At 38.3% G+C, this 21,796-nt stretch overlaps 1 protein-coding gene across 11 annotated transcripts in view; it reads left to right on the forward strand.

Moving 5' to 3' along the window:
• LOC106084573 (potassium voltage-gated channel subfamily KQT member 1) overlaps positions 1–21,796 on the forward strand; it is a 117,996-nt gene that overhangs the window by 83,098 nt on the left and 13,102 nt on the right. For 6 of the 11 annotated variants that reach the window (XM_059370030.1, XM_059370033.1, XM_059370032.1 and 3 more), the window contains 9 exons: positions 4,670–4,855; positions 4,917–5,051; positions 9,477–9,559; positions 9,623–9,798; positions 9,866–9,991; positions 10,060–10,170; positions 10,239–10,426; positions 11,320–11,364; positions 15,692–15,885. In XM_059370030.1, coding sequence (XP_059226013.1) covers positions 4,719–4,855; positions 4,917–5,051; positions 9,477–9,559; positions 9,623–9,798; positions 9,866–9,991; positions 10,060–10,170; positions 10,239–10,426; positions 11,320–11,364; positions 15,692–15,885 — 1,195 coding nt within the window. In that variant the 5' untranslated portion in view covers positions 4,670–4,718. Of the gene's footprint in view, positions 1–4,266; positions 4,554–4,669; positions 4,856–4,916; positions 5,052–9,476; positions 9,560–9,622; positions 9,799–9,865; positions 9,992–10,059; positions 10,171–10,238; positions 10,427–11,319; positions 11,365–15,691; positions 15,886–21,796 lie in introns of those variants that run through there. The other 5 variants (XM_059370027.1, XM_059370035.1, XM_059370037.1 and 2 more) reach the window with 3 other exon arrangements.

Consider the following 21,796-nt stretch of genomic DNA (forward strand, 5'->3'; position numbering starts at 1 on the left):
ATATATATGGTAAAATGTAGGAATACCAAAATTGTCTTGAATACAACGTAATTTATCTAGATAAAGAAAAGCTTCAGGTGGAACGAACCCCGTTTCCAAGCATTTGTTAATATATAAATCATCAGCGTAGTAAGAGGCCATAATCAAATTGTTTGTAACATTTTCAGTAGATTTCATTATATGATTTCTAATTGTTTTAATTATAAAATTGTCTATTCTATTTATGTTTACAGCTTCATATAATACTCTATTGGATACAAATTTTTGGTAATTACTACTAGGTGTTCTATAAAGAGAGGTACAGGAACGTAGGCATTTTCTTTCGAGTTTTCTGATTTTTTCCATATAAGAGGGTGATATGTTAAACCAAATTGGCGCACCATAGCATAAAATCGATCGCACAACCGATGTGTATATCATAATTTTGATTTCCTTAACAATCTTCTTAGAAAAAAATATAGATTTGTAAGCAAAAAACGCATTTCTAGCCTTTAAGATCTGTTTATTAATGTGTGAGTTAAAATATAGAAATCTATCCAAATATATTCCTAAGTATTTAACTTCATCCTTTACTGGTATATCTACGTTAGCCTCCCTGGATCGAACTCGGAAATCTTTCCAATTTCTCCTTATATTCCAGTTGCATTTGCCAACTGGAGGACGAAACAGGATAGCCTCACATTTGTGCAAGTTTATCTTCATATTCCAGTCTATACTGTACTGCTCAACAACATTAAAAGCAGCTTGTAGCTTGTTGTTTATATCAGCCATATTATAACCAAACTCATATATAATTATATCATCAGCAAACGCAATAATATTCTGTGTCCTATCTACTAAATCGTGTATATATAAATTGAATAAGATTGGGGCATTAACTGTTCCCTGCTGTAAGCCATTTATCATCTTAAAAACGTTCGAGCTACAATTCGCTCCCTTTCCTATAATATATTCCTTTTCAGTTATCATGTTGTAGACTAAAACAACGAGATGAAAAGGAAGTTTGTAACTGAGCATCTTATAAATTAGAGCTGGTATCCAAATATTGTCAAATGCCTTTTCAAAATCGATTAAACATGCCCCTGTACACGAAAGTTTATTCCAATTCCACTGTATGTTCGATACTAATAAATTAACTGCATGAATCGTAGAGTGCGTATGTTTGAAACCAAATTGCTTCTCACACACTAAGTTTAGTTTCAGACACTGTTGGCTTATAATATTATTAGAACAAATCTCAAATATTTTGCTAATATTAGGCAGCAAACTTATGGCCCTTAGGTTCTTGGGATGAGTAATGTCCCTATCTTTCTTAGGAATGACAACCATCTTTGCTATTTTCCAGTGCTTTGGGAAGAAAGCATTGTTAATCATATTGTTAAATAGTGTCAAATACTCAAATATCAATAGCATAGGGACTTTCTTAAGTATAATATTGGGTATCTTGTCAATTCCATACGATAATTTTCCTTTTAATTTGGAGAAGATGTACAAAATTTCCTCTCGAGAAGTAAAATAATCCAAATTAGAGGCAACTGGATCATTGGCCAAGTTCATATCATTGAAGTTCGTTATCGTATTTAAGCCCTCTTCATATCTCACTTTGTCTTCCAACGTTGTCTAGAACGTTGAAGCAGTATTGTAATAGGATTGTCATTTATTTTTAAAATTTGTTTCATCACAACATCAATTGCTCTGCTTGGGTAGACTCTAATACGGTTTACCCTAATATTTGGAGTACTCAGCGGACAAAAGGTGCTTTTAGTACTTAAGCTTTGTGTTTTTGTGTTCACTCTTGTTCGATTTATTAAATAAGTTACACTTGTTAACCGATAACGTACCACTACTCGTATACTAATATTTTTGTTTAGCACAGGGTTCGCCAAAAGTAAACTGCGACAAAACAAAAATGCTTATTGTTGTTGATTACTCACTGTAGTATGCCTAATTTCACATTAATAACCGATGTCCAGTCCAAGTTCTAATGATAAGATACTTCATTTTCTGCCGGGTCTGAGCAAGGTGTTATAAAGCGACACCACCTAATAGAGAAGTTTATATGATTGAAAACCTCACAAATATCGCCAGCATTAGTGAGGGCAAAGTTAAAATCTTATATCTTAGCAGTGTCAACAAAATAGGTCTTTAACATTTGTAGCAAATTTACCAATATCGCATTCAACTCGGAGTCTATTTGAGGATACTTTTGTATCTACTTTGCGCGTTTATGGGATGGGATGAACACGAATCTTATATATATATTTCGGGGCCAAGTCACTGAGTGGCCACCCAAATCGGAAATATGGCACTCAAATGAAAAATATTTGGGAGTAGACTACGAATCTGATATCAACTTTCGGGGCCAACTGTCTAGGAGACGTCCCACCCCCAAATAGGACGTATTTGCTCACCATGAAAAATTGGGTCGCTATTGATCGTTTTTAGGGTCCATATCCCAAACCGGACATATTTGCTGACATTTGCAATAACGTGTTTAAATAAAAGGTATTTGAGATTATTCTGAGGCCAATGGCAGTATGGGGTTTAAATAAATGATATTTGAGAGTAAAGCACGATGCTGATATATTTTCTGGTCTAAGTGTTTGCGGAACCCCCTCACTCACCAAAACACCCCTAAATCGAGTTTATTTACCGACCATGTCAATGTGGGGCTTAAATGAAAGGAATTGGGGGGTAGAGCAAGAATTAAGACCCACTTTCGGGATCAATTTTCTGGGAGTCTACCCCTTTCCCAAAATACCCCACAAACTGGTGTCATTTTCACTGACCATCCCAATATGGGGCTCAAATAAAGGTATTTGGGAGTAGAATACGAATTTGATATCCAAATGTAGGACCATGTATTTAGGGCATCACCCCTTCCCCAAAACACACCCCAAAGGGTAAACATTCTTCGACCATGCCAATATGTGGCTTAAATGAAAGGTATTTGAGATTAGAAAACGAATTTGATAACCAATTGTAGGGTGATGTACGCTCCATCGTGAAAACTCCCCTTAAACCAATGGCAATATGGGGTATCAATAAATGGTATTTGAGAGAAGAGTACGATCCTCATATTTTTGAATGTTTGCCAAAGGGGGTAACCAAAACAGAGACGGGAATTGGAACACTCGGATTAAGATTCCTCGAGATATTTGCGGATGAAACTGTCCCCGTGGTGGGCAGCAGATTCGTCATCTTCTTACAAATACCTTCTATTTCAAGATTAAAACCATGCTCTACACTCAAAAACACAAAATTGTAATTTTCCCAATGTAATTATCTACTGTAATTATTAGCCATTTTTGTAGCTTTTTGTTGTATGTTCTGAATGAATAAATACAAAGCAATCTAATTATTTTCCAATTTTTTATACTGTTTGTCATGGAATTTTTCAAGTTAATGTACGCAGATAACATAAAATATCGTAAGAGATTTTTTATATGGTCTTCGTCTATGACTTCCAGCTGACATGTGTATAACCCGATAGAGCTCCCATAAACAGTTTGCATGCGACTTCATATCGAAAAGTAAAGTGATATGCACTATTGTAGGAGGAGCTTATACGACTCTCCTCAAATAGTCGAGAGTTTTAGGGAGAAATTTGATGGTTCACCCTGTATGTGAAGTGATTGCAATTAAAATGGCCCATGTACTTGACACAATACACGGCTACTTAGTTGCTGTTGTTGCCAACACCGCACACGGTCATTAAACAGCGAACTCCCATTCATTTGAGCCATGTCTCTTGACAATGTCATTCTGTACGAAACGAATGAGCAAAACAGCGACACACGATGGCAATCGTGACAAAATTGCCAAATGAATGATTATTCTTGTCTTCATTTGTGTTTGCTTTTGGGAGGTGAGAAAATCGATGGTTTCTCACCGCTTATCCTTATCTCTTATTTGTGTCGCTGCATATACGCGCATGGGTATGTGTGTGCAGAATGTCTAGGGCAATTGCATATGTGTTTCAACGGAATTTTGCGATCATGATCGCCGAAAAACAAAACCGCTTTTGTAACTGACCATGTGCACATTTGCATACCCTTCGCCTTCGATAATCGCCAGCAAAGCAGAGACAAATTAGTACCTTTGTCAGGCTGCTGTCTGAGCGATGACTTCAAAGAGAGAAGTTCAGAGGCAACCACAACAATGACATGACTTTGTTTTGAAGAAGTTTTCGCCCATTTCTAAGGCAGCGACGCCGGCCATAAAGTTCGCAGAACTGCTGCGGGCTTTGCTAGGCGGTACAAAGCACAAATGGTAGCGCTGTTAGTTGGCCGAAGTGACACTTAACGTGTCGTTGATTGCGGAGAGCGAAGGAGGAATTGGTGTCGAAATTCAAAAGATTTGACGACTCTGACGAACACTCTTGATACGCGGTTCAAATGTGTAAGACGTCATTGCCGAGACTACGGAGTTGTGGAAAGGTGACAGCGAATAATTTTTAACATTTAGGAGGAGCCATTCAATGCGGGTGGTCTTGGCAGCATGGATCCCGACAATGATCCCATTATGTTTTATTCGAAGACTTTTGAATTAAGGCAAGAAGGGAGATAATCGCGACAGTTTTAACATGGACTCTTGCTGTGTAAACACACTCGGATATTCTAGATTTCACTAAGCATTTCGTTTTTGTTTTCTTTTTTGGTCTTTCCAGGTCATGTAAGCTCATTTCAGGTCAAACAGATCGTTTAGCTCAACCGCGAATGTCGCTACTGAGGAAGCCTATCAACTACAATCGTGGCAGCCGCCGCGATGCCCGGTACAGGAGACTACAAAGTCGGGTTTACAATTTCCTGGAGCGACCCAGGGGATTGCCGGCTGTCCTGTACCATGTGATGGTGTAAGTAGCCACCCTATTTGTAAACTCCAACAAGCCATAAAACAGCCCACTTCAATTTCAGATTCCTCATGGTCTTCACCTGCCTTGCATTGAGCGTATTCTCAACAATCAAAGAGTACGAGGAGGACGCTTTGTACATATTATTTAGGATGGAAATATTAGTTGTTATTTGGTTCACAATGGAATTTTTCTTACGGTAAGTATTTATTTACACTTTTAGACGATAAAGAGATATCATATTTCATTTATAAAGAAAATATATGTGAATCACCCTTAAGACAAGCAAAACTAAAGGTTTACGTCAATTATCACATTTTGTAACACCCATTTGGGGTCGCCTACTTATCACAAAAAAAAAACCAAAGAAAGGCGTTGCGCCCTTGTAGATAAAATGTGATGCCTGTCTCCACTTTATGACTTGGCTTTATAGCCATTTATGATAATTGAGCCGCATTACGTCAATGGGGAACATCTCCAATAAAAGTGCAAACGCAGTAATGATTTAAATTTTCTAAGAGGTGCTCCACTATTAGAAGCAAATTAAGGACCAACCGGTCAGATGAATTTGTGTTTGTAAATTTATTTGTTCCGTATAGACTCAAAAACGGCTGAACAGATTTTCTTAAAATGTTTTTCACAGTTTGTGCAGGTCCATATATTTCTGCACAACATGTGGAAATTTTAAGAAAATCTGTTCAGCCGTTTTTGAGTCTATACGGAACAAACAAATTTACAAACCCAAGAAATAAACACAAATTCATTTTTGTATATAGAAGATCTGTATATTTTTCTTTTCTTAAAAATTCGGCAGAGCCCGGCCAGGATTCGAACCTGGGACACCGGATCAACGGCGAGAGCCATTGCCGTTGTTTTAGCGTTCAAACAAACATGTGTAATACGGAAGAAGTGTAATCTGATACAGATAGAATGTCTGTCATTACACCAAAACACATGCATTGGGAAAAAGTACTGCTAATAGACCGGGTTGTCGTGCGTGGTTAATGTAGTAATTGTATCATAGATGCGTTTTCGCTATTAATACGATTCAAATACAACATACCAACGCACGGCGCTTGAAGCCATCACATCTAACATGGTTGAAAAGTCTTCTGGTTTTCCTTTTCCATTTGCATCTCCGATCATCCAGCTCGTCTCGAAAGAGAAACAAACAAAAATTGTAAACATTTTTTTCATTTCCTAACAAAACAAATTTCCTTCATATTTTATAACCGTTTAGCGAAGAAACGTAGATTTTAATAAATTCGACATAAAATCGCAACAGCTGTTAAAAGTAGTAGGCTGATGGCCATAAATTTATTTATTTAATATAGAAATCAACAAATGCAACAAGAGAATGTTCTAAGAATTTTGAGAACATTTTTGATCGATTTTTTTGGATATAAATAATTGCCGACTTTCGCTAGCCAATTGTTCTCCAAGACATCTCTTTTTTTAAAAAAAGTTTCATTAGTCTTCTTTACGCCAATCCAAATTTCATAAGGATACCTCTTTCTCTAGAATTTTTCTAAGACAGCTCTATCTTGGGTATTTTTCAGCCCATTCGTCGTTAATGGGTTAATGGAATGTTCGTGTGCAAATTTGTATAGGGTCACAGATCAATATTTTGAGGTGCTGCAAACGTAATAATTAGAATTAGATAAGGATACCCCCTACCTATGGTAAAAAGGTCATATCCGGTGGTGCGTTTGGGAAATGATGAGTAAAAATATTACTGATTCGGCCGTAGAACTTCATCAATCGGTGAAAAATACAATAGGTTCAACTTGTTTTCAAATTTCACAACCTGGCTAAATACTGGCCTTGTCACCCAAACAAGATAACGTCATTGAAAGTCAAAGTTGGTCCATAATATTGACCCGCCGCACTGGCAGTCATTTCCGTTGTTCTTAACTATTTCAATAAAAAATCAACAAAGGCAATTTGAAGATGTTTATGAAATGAGTGATATGATCGGAATGCACTTAGGGCACAGATCGCAATTTTTATACCCTCCACCATAGGATGGGGGTATACTAATTTCGTCATTCTATTTGTAACTCCTCGTCTAAGACCCCATAAAGTATTTATATTCTTGATCCTCATGATATTTTAGGTCGACCTAGCCATGTCCTTCTGTCTGTCGAAAGCACGCTAACTTTCGAAGGAGTAAAGCTAGCAGCTTGAAATTTTGCACAAATACTTCTTATAAGTGTAGGTCAGTTTTGACTGTAAATGGGTCACATCGGCCCATGTTTTGATATAGCTGCCATATAAACCGATCTTGGATCTTGACTTCTTTAGCCACTAGATGAAGCAATTCTTATCCGATTTGACTGAAATTTTGCATGAGATGTTTTGTTATAGTTTCTAACAACTGTGGCAATTATGATTCAAATCGGTCTATAACCTGACATAGCTGTCATATAAACCAATCTGGGGTCTTGACTTCTTGACCCATTAGAGGGCGCAATTCCTATCCGATTTGGCTGAAATTTGGCATGAGGTGTTTTGTTATGACTTCCAACAACTGTGCCAAATATGGTTCAAATCGGCCAATAACCTGATATAGCTGCCATATAAACCGATCTTGGATCTTGACTTCTTGAGCCATTAGATGACGCAATTCCTATCCGATTTGGCTGAAATTTTGCATGAGGTGTTTTGTTATGATGTCTAATAACTGTGCCTAGTCCGGTGTAAATCGGTCCATAACATGATATAGCTGCCATATAAACCGATCGAGGATCTTGACTTCTTGAGCCTCAAGAGGGCGTAATTATTATCCCATTTGGCTGAAATTTTGTACTACGGCTTCTCCCATGACCATCAATATTTGTGTCAAATATGGTCCGATTCGGTCTTCAGCCTGATACACCTCCCCTATAAACCGATCTCCCCATTTTACTTTTTGAGCTCCTAAAGGCCCAATTCTTATTCGATTTTGCTGAAATTTTACACATAGACTTCTACTGTGGTCTCCAACACTCAATACAATTAGCATAGCAATTCTTTTCTTTTATCCTTTGTTTGTCTAAAAATAGATACTGGGAAAGAACTCGTCAAATGCAATCAATGGTGGAGGGTATATAAGATTCGGCCCGGCCGAACTTAGCACAATTTTACTTGTTTTTTTTAATGTTTAAACTTTGCCAATAATGTCGCCAGAGAAAATATCAATCGATATTCTGGTAAAAAATAAAATATCGATATTTTGCCAGTTCGACTAGTAGTCAGTGACCACGCTTCAAGTGAGATACCAATGGACGCAATTTCATGTGTATAAGGGATGTGTTAATTAGGTAGCTTCTTTTCAGAAATATTCCACAAATTAAAACCATCTCTTCCAAAAATATTTCTAAAAAAAAAAAATGCCTAAGTAATCAAAACAAGTAACAGTCAAAAATAAAAAATAGTAAATACTCTTTTTCAGCAGATTTTTGTTTTTGATTTGTTTACTGATTTAGCAGACCGAAATGTTTGCTAATAAAACAGACCTATGTTTGCTGAAACAGCAGTAATGTCTACTTTCCCATTTTCAGCGGGCAAAAACTGCTGTTTTAGCAAACATTTTTGTTGATTTGAATAACAAATTTGGTTGAGTGTACCACTAATTGTGCATGTGTGGTTAACTCGATGTCTCAGCTGCTGTGTTTTATTTTAGTACTGGATAGATAAGCCGAGAAGGGCAAACATAAAACGCAATCAAAGTTTCCAGTGCAAGCCTGCTTGTTTGCCATGAAGTGGTAACGCCATTTGCCAATCTGTCAAAACAAGACGAGGAAAAAGTGCAAATATTTGTAAATTTTATAACTAAAATTTACCAAACATGTGTGGGCATGGCAGTTAAATAAATTCCTTTGGATATTTGCGCACGCAATTGTACAAATAATTGGTTTTAATTTTATTTTACCATCCACAAGTGGCCACACTTATTTGTGAAAAACATATCCCGACCATACTGACAACAGGGGTTCCACATAAGCCTGCACTGGTAGTTTATCCAGAACTTTGTTGTCCTACATGGAGGCGTTTTCATAAAATTTTCACTGCACTGCACTGTATGGTACTAAAATACGAGATACGTATATCCGATGATGTAGGGTAAAATACAGTCAGCTAGCTTCGCCCGACTGTTGGTAATTCTTTTTTGATGTTTAACGAAGAACGGTGCTTTACTTAGCTGGGGGTGCTTAAGACGAACTATGTTAAGGTTGCATTTTACATGCGGAAAATATTAATTATAGAGTCATGCCTATAGCAGTGGAATTTTTTAAATTTTACTAGCTGTTCATAAATAGGCGTCGTGTTTTTGTTGTTGTAAAACATTTGGCAAATTACAGAATATCACGTAGTTAATTATTTAGAAATTTTATGGTCTCACTGATAGATTTCGTAATTAGTGGGAGGCATTGTGTCGCCATTACCAGAATTGCATTTCAAATTGGCTATAACTGAAATATGAACTATGGGAATAAATAGCAGCAATAATTTAGATATGCAAATGGGGGGGGGGCTGCCATTTATGCCATACAAAAAAAACCTTTGCAATGTGAAATGAACAGTGGGGAAACGCTTAAAAAAATACTCTGATACTAATTGGCGTCTTAATATTCCCTTGCAGGCTGTGGTCATCCGGTTGTCGTTCGCGATACCAAGGATGTGTGGGTCGTCTAAAATTTGTAAAGCGACCATTTTGTATTATAGGTGAGTTAGTGAGCACACCTTTCACAGTGTAAATGACCCACTAACTATTTGGAATATTTGCAGATATTATTACTATAGTTGCTTCCGTAGTTGTATTAGGCATGGGGACATCGGGCCAAGTATTCGCCACAAGTGCCCTAAGAGGTTTACGCTTTTTCCAAATCTTAAGAATGGTACGCATGGACCGCCGCGGTGGAACATGGAAACTACTGGGCAGTGTAGTATACGCACACAGACAAGTGAGTATGCCATGCTTGTGGTCATCACGCGCAGATGTTGCAATGGTTCTCTATCTCTCGAACGCAGGAACTTATCACCACTATGTACATTGGATTCCTAGGCCTTATTTTTGCATCGTTCCTGGTGTATTTGATGGAGAAAGATGTCAATGACAAATTCAATAATTTTGCACAAGCCCTATGGTGGGGAGTGGTAGGTGTTTTCGACGAATGTTCATTTGTCCTTCTGTGCTGATAAAACATTTCCCTGTTATATTGCAGATAACCCTGTGTACAGTGGGCTATGGAGACATGGTTCCGGAAACATGGCAAGGCAAACTTATAGCATCATTTTGTGCTTTATTAGGCATATCATTTTTCGCGTTGCCAGCGGTAAGTTTTTAAAGAAAAAAAAAACAATTAAAATCTCGCTAAACTTTGTGTTTTTTTTTCCAATGCAGGGCATATTGGGCAGTGGCTTTGCTTTGAAGGTGCAACAACAGCAGCGGCAGAAACACATGATACGACGTCGCCAGCCTGCAGCCTCACTCATACAGGCGTTGTGGCGCTGCTATGCAGCAGACGAGCATTCGATATCTGTGGCCACATGGAAGATACACCAGGTCGCATTGCCCAGTCCACCAGCCTCGTAAGTATCACACCCAATGCATGGTCACATACAAACATACATACTATGTAGTTGACATTACAAATACAAATGTGAACGATCGGTCGAGCAATCGATCGATCACTGCCAACGAGCAAGCGACAGCCCGCCAATCGATCACTCAATCACAATGGGTGGTTGGTGAAATGTGTCGCCCAAGCGTCTACTAGCATCAGGTATGTTAGGGGTCTCCTTCTTCTTTGCTCCTTTCTCACGCTAAAGCTTTGGCAACTTTTTTTACTCCCAACAATTTTTTTTTTCAAACACTTTTTCTTTAAAACTCTCTCGCTCTCGCAAAGAGATTTGTAGGCTCTCTAAATATTTCACTACATTGCAGAGAGCATTAGATACTCTTGCTGGAGTATTTTGCGGGAGGGAAGAACGCCAATGGGCGTGCTAGACACGCCGCCTCCCTCCTTTGATAGCCCTGCGGCACGATACTCTCGCCAGAGTGTGTAATTCATATTGTATGGAATTAATCTTAAACACCGATTTCCAGCCCTGTACTCAAGCGAAAAATACTCCAATGGTCCCACTACTTGTGTTCTGCCAGCGAGAGATTGCGCTCGCCTAGAGGAGCGAACATCCCTCGAATCCACATATAAAAGTTTGAGAAATGCCAATCTCCTTTTCTTTCTTCCTCTCTCTCTCTCTCTCTCTCTCACTCTCTCTCTCTATCGCCCTGTCACTCTGTTGACACGGCATTGTGAATGTCTCTCTGTGTGTGTGTTTGCCTGAGTGTGTGTGTGTGTGTGCATCATCGCATGGGTTTTGCATCATCGATCGATAATCAAATTCGACTTTTTTATGTTCTCCCCATTCGAAAGCGACAAAAAATAATTATCTTTTATCTTTTGGTTTCTCGATTTTTTCAGTTCTGAGTATTGGGATAGACTGTTTAAGAGTTTAATTGAATCTAGGTAAACCACAACGATTGCATTTGAATCTCTCACAACACGTTTCGTTCGCCAGTACTTTTTTTCAAACTCCTCAAAACTCTCTCGCCTTCACCCTTTTTTCGTATTTCTATCGTTTTTTATTATATCTGCTCGCTTTTGTCGAAACCATGCGATAATCCGCTAAACTTTATGCGACCAAGGATTCTTCCGCTCCATTTGAACGCTAAGCAAAAGTACAATTTCAATCAAACTCAAACAAAATCGATCAAAACAATGTTCAGTGCCATTCAAACAAAACAAAACAAAAAAAACCTCACCCACCTCTCTTCTCTCGGCTTCTTGTGCTGTCAACAGAAATCAAGCATCCAACACTACTGCACCGCAGGATATTTTTCTAAATAAAATACCAAAACACACCACCATTAAGCAGAGCGCACTACTCCAAAAAAGAAAAAAACAATAATCTTTGTATACCTACTCTCATCTACTGCGACATCACCGCCAAATCCACAATACGACGACGACAACGATGACCAAAAAGACGACTGTACGTCACTCTACCATTGCATAAGCTCTGAAGTTGTCTTCAGTTCAAAGGCGCATCCGTTGTCTTACGAGTGATCACAAACAAAAATATTTCCAAACTAAAGTATTGCCTTAGGAAGATTTCTATTGCAAAGTTCTGCTTGGGGAGCTTCCTTAAATATTCGTGGGAAACAAGAGGAGAAAATTTTCGCCGACAGTAGAGTATTTTTTTGAAACCTTAAAAGAAGATTTCTTAGTGTCAATCGCTAGCAATCTCCTATGGTGAGATGTCAAAATGACGTAGGGGGTGTTTCTTTACACTGGTGAGAACAAATTTACATCTTGCTGTGAAAAACGGTAAAGGCCAAAACAGAATGAGCGCGTTGTGCTTGGTTTTTGAGCGTCGCTTTAGCAAATGCAACTCTGCAAACAAATACCACAAAAACACACAAATTTGGGCCGAGTTGGTAGCGTGCTTGGATTACCAGTGCAGGGGTTGTGGCTTCGATTCCCGCCAGAAGCCTTGGTCTGTCGCCACTGTGGTATCACAATGGACTTAAAATTGTCTAAGTGAGTCTGTAAAGGGCTGCCACTCTAACCTAACCTAACCTATTTACATTTTGTTTGTCTGTTTAAAAGGTGGTTCTTTTAGCTCGCAACCCCAAATGTAGCCATCATAAAGTTATTTAAGATTCAGTTTCAATCTACATATATGGGATTTAAATTTGGCCCAATTTGGCCAGACCAGACAACGTCTTATCAAAAGAAGAAGAATGCAGTGAATATTATGGCTAAAACTGATAACGTTTCTGTCCTTTAGGAGTTTTAACAATCATATCGGAAGCAAGGTTTCCAGGCAGCAATGATGAGAATTGCAGCCAATTTTTGGTTAGATCGAAATCAAAACCTACCAACTTAGGATCCATGCATGGCAGCCGATTTTAACCATACTTGGCACAGTTATTGGAAGTCATGGCAAAACACGTCGTGCAAAATTTCAGCCAAATTGGGTAAGAATTGTGTCATCTAGAGGCAGAAGAAGTCAAGACCCCAGATCGGTTTATATGGCAGCTATATCAAAACATGGACCGATATGGGCCATTTACAATCCTAACCGACCTACACCTATAAGAAGTATTTGTGCAAAATTTCAAAAGTATATTTGATAAAGTTCATTCTAAGTTTTATTAAAAATGCATTAACTTTCTTTTAAAAAATCCGCAATTACTTTTTGGGCAACCCAATACTTTATGGGGTCTCAGACGCATATTTCGAGGTGTTACAAACAGAAATTAGTATACCCCCATCCTATGGTGGAGGGTATAATAAGTTATCTGTGAGGTCGACAAGTCTGAAGGTAAAAAAGAATAATCCATTGGAGATAGATATATGGAGGAGGACTCATACAACACACCGTTCCGAATTCTATGCTAAAGAGAAATCGGGTATTAAAAAAGATCTTAGTAGTAAGGAAAACCGCACCGGTGGCTAAGTTAATAGCGAACCACTGCCGCTTTAGTCTGTCGCTACTGTAAATCCGTAACGGACTCCCACTACTACCTAACCTAGGAGAGATGATATACCGTAAGAGTTGAACCGAAATGGAAACTTATAGTGGGAACTGACATATGTTGTTCAAATGTTGCTTAAAACACATCTTCAATGTGTCCTCTTTGCAAAACAAAAAGATATATAAGCAACTTATTTAAGCAACTTTTTGAAAATACTTGTTTTGACCAAAAAAATTTAAAAAATTCATTTTTATAGCTTTCACCATAGGATGGGGGTATACTAATTTCGTCATTCCGTTTGCAACACATTGAAATATTCGTTCTTAGTCGATTTAGCCATGTCCGTCCGTCCGTCTGTCGAAAGAACGCTAACTTTCGAAGAAATAAAACCAGGCGCTTGAAATTTTAAAATTTTTTCCTACTAGTGCAGGTCGGTTGGATTTGTAAATGGGTCCTATCGGTCCATGTTTTGTCTTGAGCCTCTAGATGACGAAATTATTATCCGATTTGTCTGAAATTTTTCACGATAGATGTTGTTTTAACTTCCAACAACTACGTAAAGTAAATCCAAATCGGTTCACAACTTGATATAGCTCCCATATAAGACGATCTCCCGATTATACTTTTTGAGCCTCTAGAGGGCGGAAGTTTTATACGATTTGGCTGAAATTTTGTACAACGACTTCTCCAATAACCTTCAACATTCGTACCAAATATGATCTGAATCGGCCCATAACCCTATATAGCTCCCATATAAACCCGTCTCCCGATTTTACTTCTTGAGCCCCTATGGAGCGCAATGCTGAAATTTTGCACAATGTGGTCTCCAACATCCAAACTAAGTATGGTACGAATCAGTTCATTACCTGATTCTTATCCATTATGCTTTATTTGCCTAGAAAAGCATATCGGGCAAAGAAATTGACAAAAGCCAACTGTGGTGGAGGGCATTAGCATGCTGTTACTTTTTTTACATTATTTGACTTCCAAACTGTATAACTTTAAACTGGGTAATCGAATTGGGACATTTTAGCGGCAAAGTTTTTGCATATTTTGTCACTAATCCAGATCATGTATCAAAATGAAAATTAAACTGAAAATGTCTTTGTAAATCGCAAAACACCTAGCCTAAATATAAAGGTCGAAAATCCTCGTGACCAGACTATATAGACCTCAAGCAGACGTCTAGACAGACTTTTGAAGCGATTTTTGGGCATAAGACCAAGAACTTTGAGAAGTGGACCACAAATAAAGATTTGGCAGCCAGTATAAGTTTTCGATACACCGAGGTGACTAACTTTAAGATCCTGTCCTATTTTTCACTAGTTTTATTTTTCGATTCTATCCCACAGACTACGTTTGGACTTTCCTTCGTATTAAATAACTAAAGAGCACAATAGGCCGATTCCTGGCCCATCCCACGATCTGAAGACATAAGCACCCCTTTTTTTCAACTTAATCCCGCTCTTCCACAATGGGATATTTGTGGGCAAACCTGCAACTTGCAATGATATGAAAAAATTGTAAATTTGTAAATCATTGAGGAAAGAACAGGTGGCAAATTTCCTCTTTGCTGAGATGTTTGCTGATCGTTTGGTAGCTAATAAAAAAAATTTTAGAGGGAAAGTTGTCCGCTGCTAGAAATAGACCCCACTTTAACAACCAAGAGTTACCAGAAATGTATTGTAGGAATTGAAAATTCATTCGGGTCGCAGATCGTAGTATCGTATGTTTGAAATGATCGCTTCCTCCAAAACTTACCAAAAAATAAATGACCATCATACAAAATGTATATGCTTAGGCGTTGTCGCCAGGGAAGTGGGCAGAAGAGCATTGCAATGTCAGTACACAATCCAAGTCAATTCGTGCGTCGTGTGTTGCTTGAGCTATTCTAGACTTCAGAATTGGGATCTCCTTATCTTTGTTTGTCCATTGTATATTGGGTGTGGTGCATCAAAAACTACATCCAACATCATTCATGCAATAGAAAACAACATTTATGTCGCTTGGTAATCGATTTTTTTAAACACCGGACAAAGTTGAAGTATTCATAATATCGCTTTAGACATGCTAGATATACAAACACACATACACACATACATTTTAAAACTAGAAATACGAACCGCGAAAAGTTGATGCCCATCATCACTAGCCACAAGAGCAGCCAAGTGATCGGAGGGATAATTGGCTTTTCGCGGAGAGCTTGTTTCAGCCCATTTGCCCGTTTACATTTCCATACTAATCTTAAACATTTTCTAACCCGGTTTTTGAATGTCATTTATGGTCACAAATCTCCACCACCACCATCGCAGGAGAGCATCATCTAGTTTTAAGCACAACGCCTCGTTTGTGGCCCGCCTTCCAACCATTCGCCGCCACAAGCCGCCGCCCTCAACACAATCGCCCGGCGGCGACAGTCTCAGCGTCAAGACAGCAGTGGCCACCAATCGGGTCTCCCGCTACACCCGCAATCTCCGTGAAATGAACCAGTCCGTGGAGAATCTCGGTGAGTATTCCAGCCCCTAATCTAGACCATTTCCGATCTTAGCGTACGTGCATGTTATTTTTCGATCTCGCTTACTTTCTTCTTTTATTTTACGCTTATATTTTACCCAAAAACAACAACAAAAACAAAAACCAAAAAAAAAAAAAGAAAAAGAACAATCAATCAATAATAACATTTACTATAACAGACATTGGAAGCGGCCTACACCCCGCAGTGTGCACCAAGGCAAGTACGGAGGCCTTAGGCCCCACCAACACTCCAACCGATTTTTGTAATGGTGTCACTTTTGTAAATATGGCCAAGTCATACTGGGTGTAGGAAGCCTCCAAACCAAACGAAACAAAACAAAAGAAAACCTAATAATAAGAGTACCAATATTTTTTATCTTTCTCCAACAACACGGACAATCGTGCTTCCAAGGGCTTGCTTTAGTACAAAAAAAAAACACTTTTTGTAAAAAAAAAAAACCTTAAGGATTGTTTCTAAAAAGGAAAGAAACTGTGCAACTACAGATAAATTAAAAAAAAAAAAAACAAAGTTAGGTGGCAAACAATTCGGTGGAATAGCAATTTCGACAACAATTTTGTACAACTTTTGATTATCAAAACTTAGTTTTGCAAATAAACTTTTGATACCCATCACCATGGATATATTTATTGCACTATTTTATTGTAACTCTTCATTACATACGTCATCTTAATCCTCATCATATCTGGTTCAGGTACCGAGAAGCTATAAACAAGCAACAGTTCTACATTTTCAGAGAAATCTGGTAATAAATGCGGCTTTTATAGGATCAAATCTGGATCAAACTCGGATCGAATTTCGGGAATCCTAATACAACTCACTATTTCAAATGTCACCCAGTCGGATGTCTTACAGCAGCTCACTGATTCAGATTTGAGCGAAATCAGATAATAAAAGGACTTTTAATGGTCTTTAGATGCTAAAGCTGAAGTTCGGTCTACATGGCAGCTATATATAGTATGTTGGGATTTGGACCGCATTCGGTTCAGATATCGACGGCGCTAATAAAACTCACCATACTGAATTTCAGCGAAATCGTGTAATAAATGCACCTGTTAAGGCAGGTTTATGACCTTAAATCGGCATATCGGTCTACATGGCAGCTATGTGTAAAATAGGCCCGTTGCACATCATATTCGGGTCGAATGTCGGGGCCCTTAGTACAGCTGACAGTTTCAAATTTCAGCAAAATTGGACAAAAAATGCGACTGGGCTTTAGATCCTAAATCGCCAGATCGGCAAAAACTTAGCCTGTGTATAGAAAAAATACGAGTCTGTGCAAAATTTCAACTCAATATCGCAATTTTTAAAGATTACAACAGACAGGACATCGTTAAATCGTCTTAGAATTTTACGACGATCCGAAATATATTTCGATGTGTTGCAAACAATATGACTAAATGAATACACCTCCTATCCTATGGCGGTGGGTATAAAAATGAGATGATGAAAATCTTCTTTTTGCAGCACCTGAAGTATGATAAATATGAACGTCTTGGAGTTATCATTAATCATACGCAACCTAGAACAAAGAGCAAAAGTATTACCTACTCCTGTTTTTGCTCATTCGCAACTCACACACACACACACATTTACAGCACAACTATTTTCCACAAGTTTGAACAAACCAAAGAGTCACACAAAATAGATGTACCTTTGGTGCGAGGGCTGCTGTTATTCAAAGTATCCACCAGCATGATTTAAACACTTTTGCATGCGCTCAACAAACCAATTGTCGGAGCACACCTCCAAAACATTGCTATTGAACATTTCAACAGCATCTTTGACCATGCATTTTTCCTTGTATGCGGTAATAAAAACAAGTCATTGGGTGCCAAGTCAGGGCTGTGCGGCGGATTAGCCATCAATTCGATCTTTTGACTGATCAAAAAGGCGCTAGCTTAAGCAGATGTGTGAAAGCTCACATTGTCATGATAACCAATGATTCGTCTTCTCTTGTTCGCTTTCCGAGTTGCTTCCAAGACTTCAAGCAACAAAATTGTAATGTATCACTCAGAATTGACGCCGCTCAGCTTTGCCGAGGGAACAAGCGACCATTCGCTTCGAAGTGCTACTTCCACGAATAGCTTTCGCTGGATTTGGCTCACCTTGGAAGATCCACACTGTCGATTGTTATTTTGTTGTTTCGGGCTCATATCGAACACTTAGATGCACGATTCGCTTATAAACGTGTTTTGAAGCAAACCTTTTTACGGCCAGATGTTCATGCACTATCCAATGTATGCTGGTGGGAGAAATGCCCAAGCATGCCTCTATCTGACGGTATGTCACATTACAAGTTCACACACGGCATCGATGTTCTCTGGAACAACAGTCGCTTTTGCACGATCTTCACAGAATTCTTCTTTGAGCGAGCGTCAACTGCGATTGAATTCATTAAACCAGTTCTTCACAGTGCCATAGAATGGAGCTTCATCGCCATACAAAGATTGTACTCTTGTTGTGATAATCCACGCCGATAATCCAAAGTTGTGAAAAATCATCACACGAAAATGTTCACGAGTGTATTCCTTTGTTTGTAAAATAAATTTTTTTAGTCACTCTAAACAATACAAATGATGGTCGTACGTCGAAACGTTCTGAGTACGATTATGCTAGAAAATGTCAAACTTCCCTATGGAAATGTCAAAGAGCAGAAACTTATATAGCAGCCCTCGCAAAGAAGGTAGTCAGATGATAGAATACGTATTAAAAAAAATATTATTCTACAAATTTGCAGAAGCAAATTGCAACTGGGGAAAGATCCCAGTAATTATCGATAACACCCGATAACACATAATTTCCACTGTAAAAACTCCAAAGTTTCTCATCAACATTGCATAAAGGACCAGCTCTCATACCAACGTGTGATGTTCTATTCAAGGGAATGCCGATCTATGGCCAAGTCCTTTAAAGAATTTAAAGGCAGACCTCTGCGCCCCTGTGACTTCTGATATGTTCTGTATAGAACAAAAAAAGTATAGAAAGGCAAAAGTCGGGCGGGGCCGACTGGGAGCTATATCTAAATCTGATCCGATTTTTAAGAAATTTTGTACACGAATTGAAGCGTACAATAGAGCAACTTGCAAAATTTGTAAATATTGAACCAAAATTGTGATTTTTGCAGCCTTAAAGGCCATATCGGCTAAAAGATATAATATATGGGAGCTACATCTTAATCTGATCTGATTATTATGAAATTGTGCACATATATTGCGACGTCAAATAAAACGTCTCGTGCTAAATTTTGTGAAAATCTAACCCAAAATTATGGCTACTACGGCCTATAAAGGCCGAAAAATATATAAGGGAGCTATATCTAAAGATGAACCGATTTTTTTTCAAAATCAATAGCGTTCGTCCTTGGACCAAAAAAGAGACTTGTGCAAAATTTCATGTCAGTCGGACAACAAATGCGACCTGTATCTTGATAGCAAGAAAACATGGACAGACAGACAGACGGACATAGCTAGATCGATTCAGGAAGTTATTCTAAGACGATCGGTATACTTATCGATAGGTCTACCTCGTCTCCTTCTTAGCGTTGTAAACAAATACCCTGTACCAATAACATTTAACATCCCTGATTGACGCAATGATAGGTGAGTTTAAAATATATTTTGCCAATATACGAGTGTTACGTATCATCGACTTGATGTCCGCGCTTTATTTTTCGCATTCCAGGGTATCAGACAGACAGAGGCCTTGGGCTATATGTACTTAATGATATAGTGTTCCAGAGGCAGCAAAACTTGGACTCACAAAATCAGGAATTTAGTTCCCTTGGCGTTAGGATTAGAACACACGTACTTTACTTCGGATTTAAAATGGAAGTCCAAACTTGGAAAGGCTTTGACTACCTCTTTGCCTCATTTACTAAAATTTTATAGAATTGTCCGGACAATCAAATCGTTGTTGTTGGCGATTCTCTTCTTCAGCCCCGAAGCGGTAAATTTTTGTATACGAAAGAGCACGTGGGGACGAGCTCAATGAATTTTCCAACATTTAAATTGGAAACTTTGTTTTTAATATTAATAGGAATGAGATCGGCCATTCCGACTAAGACTGAAATTCAACCCAACTTCAGCTGAGTTGCCACGGGCAAATTTGTTATAGAAATTTAAATTTCTGCATTGAATTGCATACTATTTTAGAATTTACTTTGTAGCTGAACTTTCAAAATATTGATACTGAATGAAACTGACAAAAATGTCCACATTTAAACTTATTTTTATTTCATGCTTCTATCTTCTGGCAACGCAACTATAGTTGAGTTGTCATCCATAATCGACCTCTTAATCTTTTGATTTAACCAGACATGCAGAGATGTTGTCAGATCAAAAGAGGATGCATTTAAGAATTGGCATCTGGACAAAAATGCCAATATCGAAATGCTGCGCAAACAGGCAAGATCTAAATATGTGTACCAATGTTCTTAGACACAAAAGTTATTGCTTCTCCGAGTGGATGCAAGAGCTTTTGGTCGTTCATAAAAAGAGTAAAGGTAACCCATCGGCAATCGCAACTCTTCTTAAGATCTTCTTCTAATTGAAAGTGTATCTAGTTCGATGTCTCAGATATTCTTTCCGACACATGTAGTTAAAAGGGTCCTTGTGGATCTCGAAGTTGATAAATCTCCGATCCCGGTTGATATATCTAAACTTATCCTTTATACGTGCCCTTCGACGTTTGTTCGTCCACTACGCAACCTTTTCAACCTTATTTACTATGCAGGAATTTTCCGGCCCATCCCCAAAAAAAGGTGAGGCGAAAAACCGGCCAACTTCGATATGCTCCGCACTTTCTGTCGGAACGTTGGAGTCGCTCTATCCATCAGTTTGGTGAATTTGATGGGCTCTGGCACGGTGAACTTATATCAAGCTAGTTGCTTTTGGAGTCGGTAGTAACTTCTTTCGATTCATATCGACGTTTCTCAGAGATCGCACTATACGAGTTGTTGTAAATGGGTTCTTCTCCGATGAGTATACATTGACTGCAGATGTGCCACAAGGCTCTGTCCTTTCCTTTTTTCTTATTTTCTTATTATGGATGAGACGCCTTCCCAGGATCTATTGGCCGTTTCCGAATGGGGTAGAATGAAAAGAGTAGACTTTAGCGCACAGAAGACGCAGTGCTGTTTCGTGTCTCACAAGCGATTCACTGACCCATTACAATCGTCAATATCTATCGACGGTATCGACGTTCAGCAGCCAGATGCTCTTGATGTTTTGGACTTCAAGATACAGTGTGATGTCTGTTGGTCAAAACACACAACATTCGAAGTGTCGAAAGCAACATTCAAGTGTTTGAGTTGTCCTGAGCGGTGCAGGAAGTATTTCACCTCTTCTGATCTTAATTTTTTTTTTTCAAAAACTCAAAAATTCTCAATTTTCTATGAACAAATTAAATTTCAAACAAAAAAAATTTTTAAGTAAAAATATGATTTTTTGAATGATTTTAGCCATTCTTTCACTAACAAAAAAAAGAAGGACGAAGAATTTTTTTTTGATCGAAAGCAAGCCAATGGAATGACACAAAAAATACATGCATACTTGTAAATAAAATACAAAATTTATACAACTTATATTCAGTTATTTCAAATTACATTGAGTTAAGGGATGCCAACAGTGTAGATGAGTATTTGAAATGCGGACGGTGTGTCGCCACAGGTCCACCACATGTCCAGGCGTAACGTAGGGCATTTGCATGAGTTTGAACAGAAAGAAGCGAATGAAATGAATGAAAAACAAAGAAAGAAAGAAAGAAAGAACAAACAGTGACATACACACACACACAGTGAACTCTCTCTCTCTCTCTAGTCAAGACATATGTAACAAATTGAAATTGAATTTGAATTGAAGTAAGCCCCCAACCCCCAAATAGA

The sequence above is a fragment of the Stomoxys calcitrans genome, chromosome 5, assembly GCF_963082655.1.
Source record: "Stomoxys calcitrans chromosome 5, idStoCalc2.1, whole genome shotgun sequence".
Classification (NCBI taxonomy): domain Eukaryota; kingdom Metazoa; phylum Arthropoda; class Insecta; order Diptera; family Muscidae; genus Stomoxys; species Stomoxys calcitrans.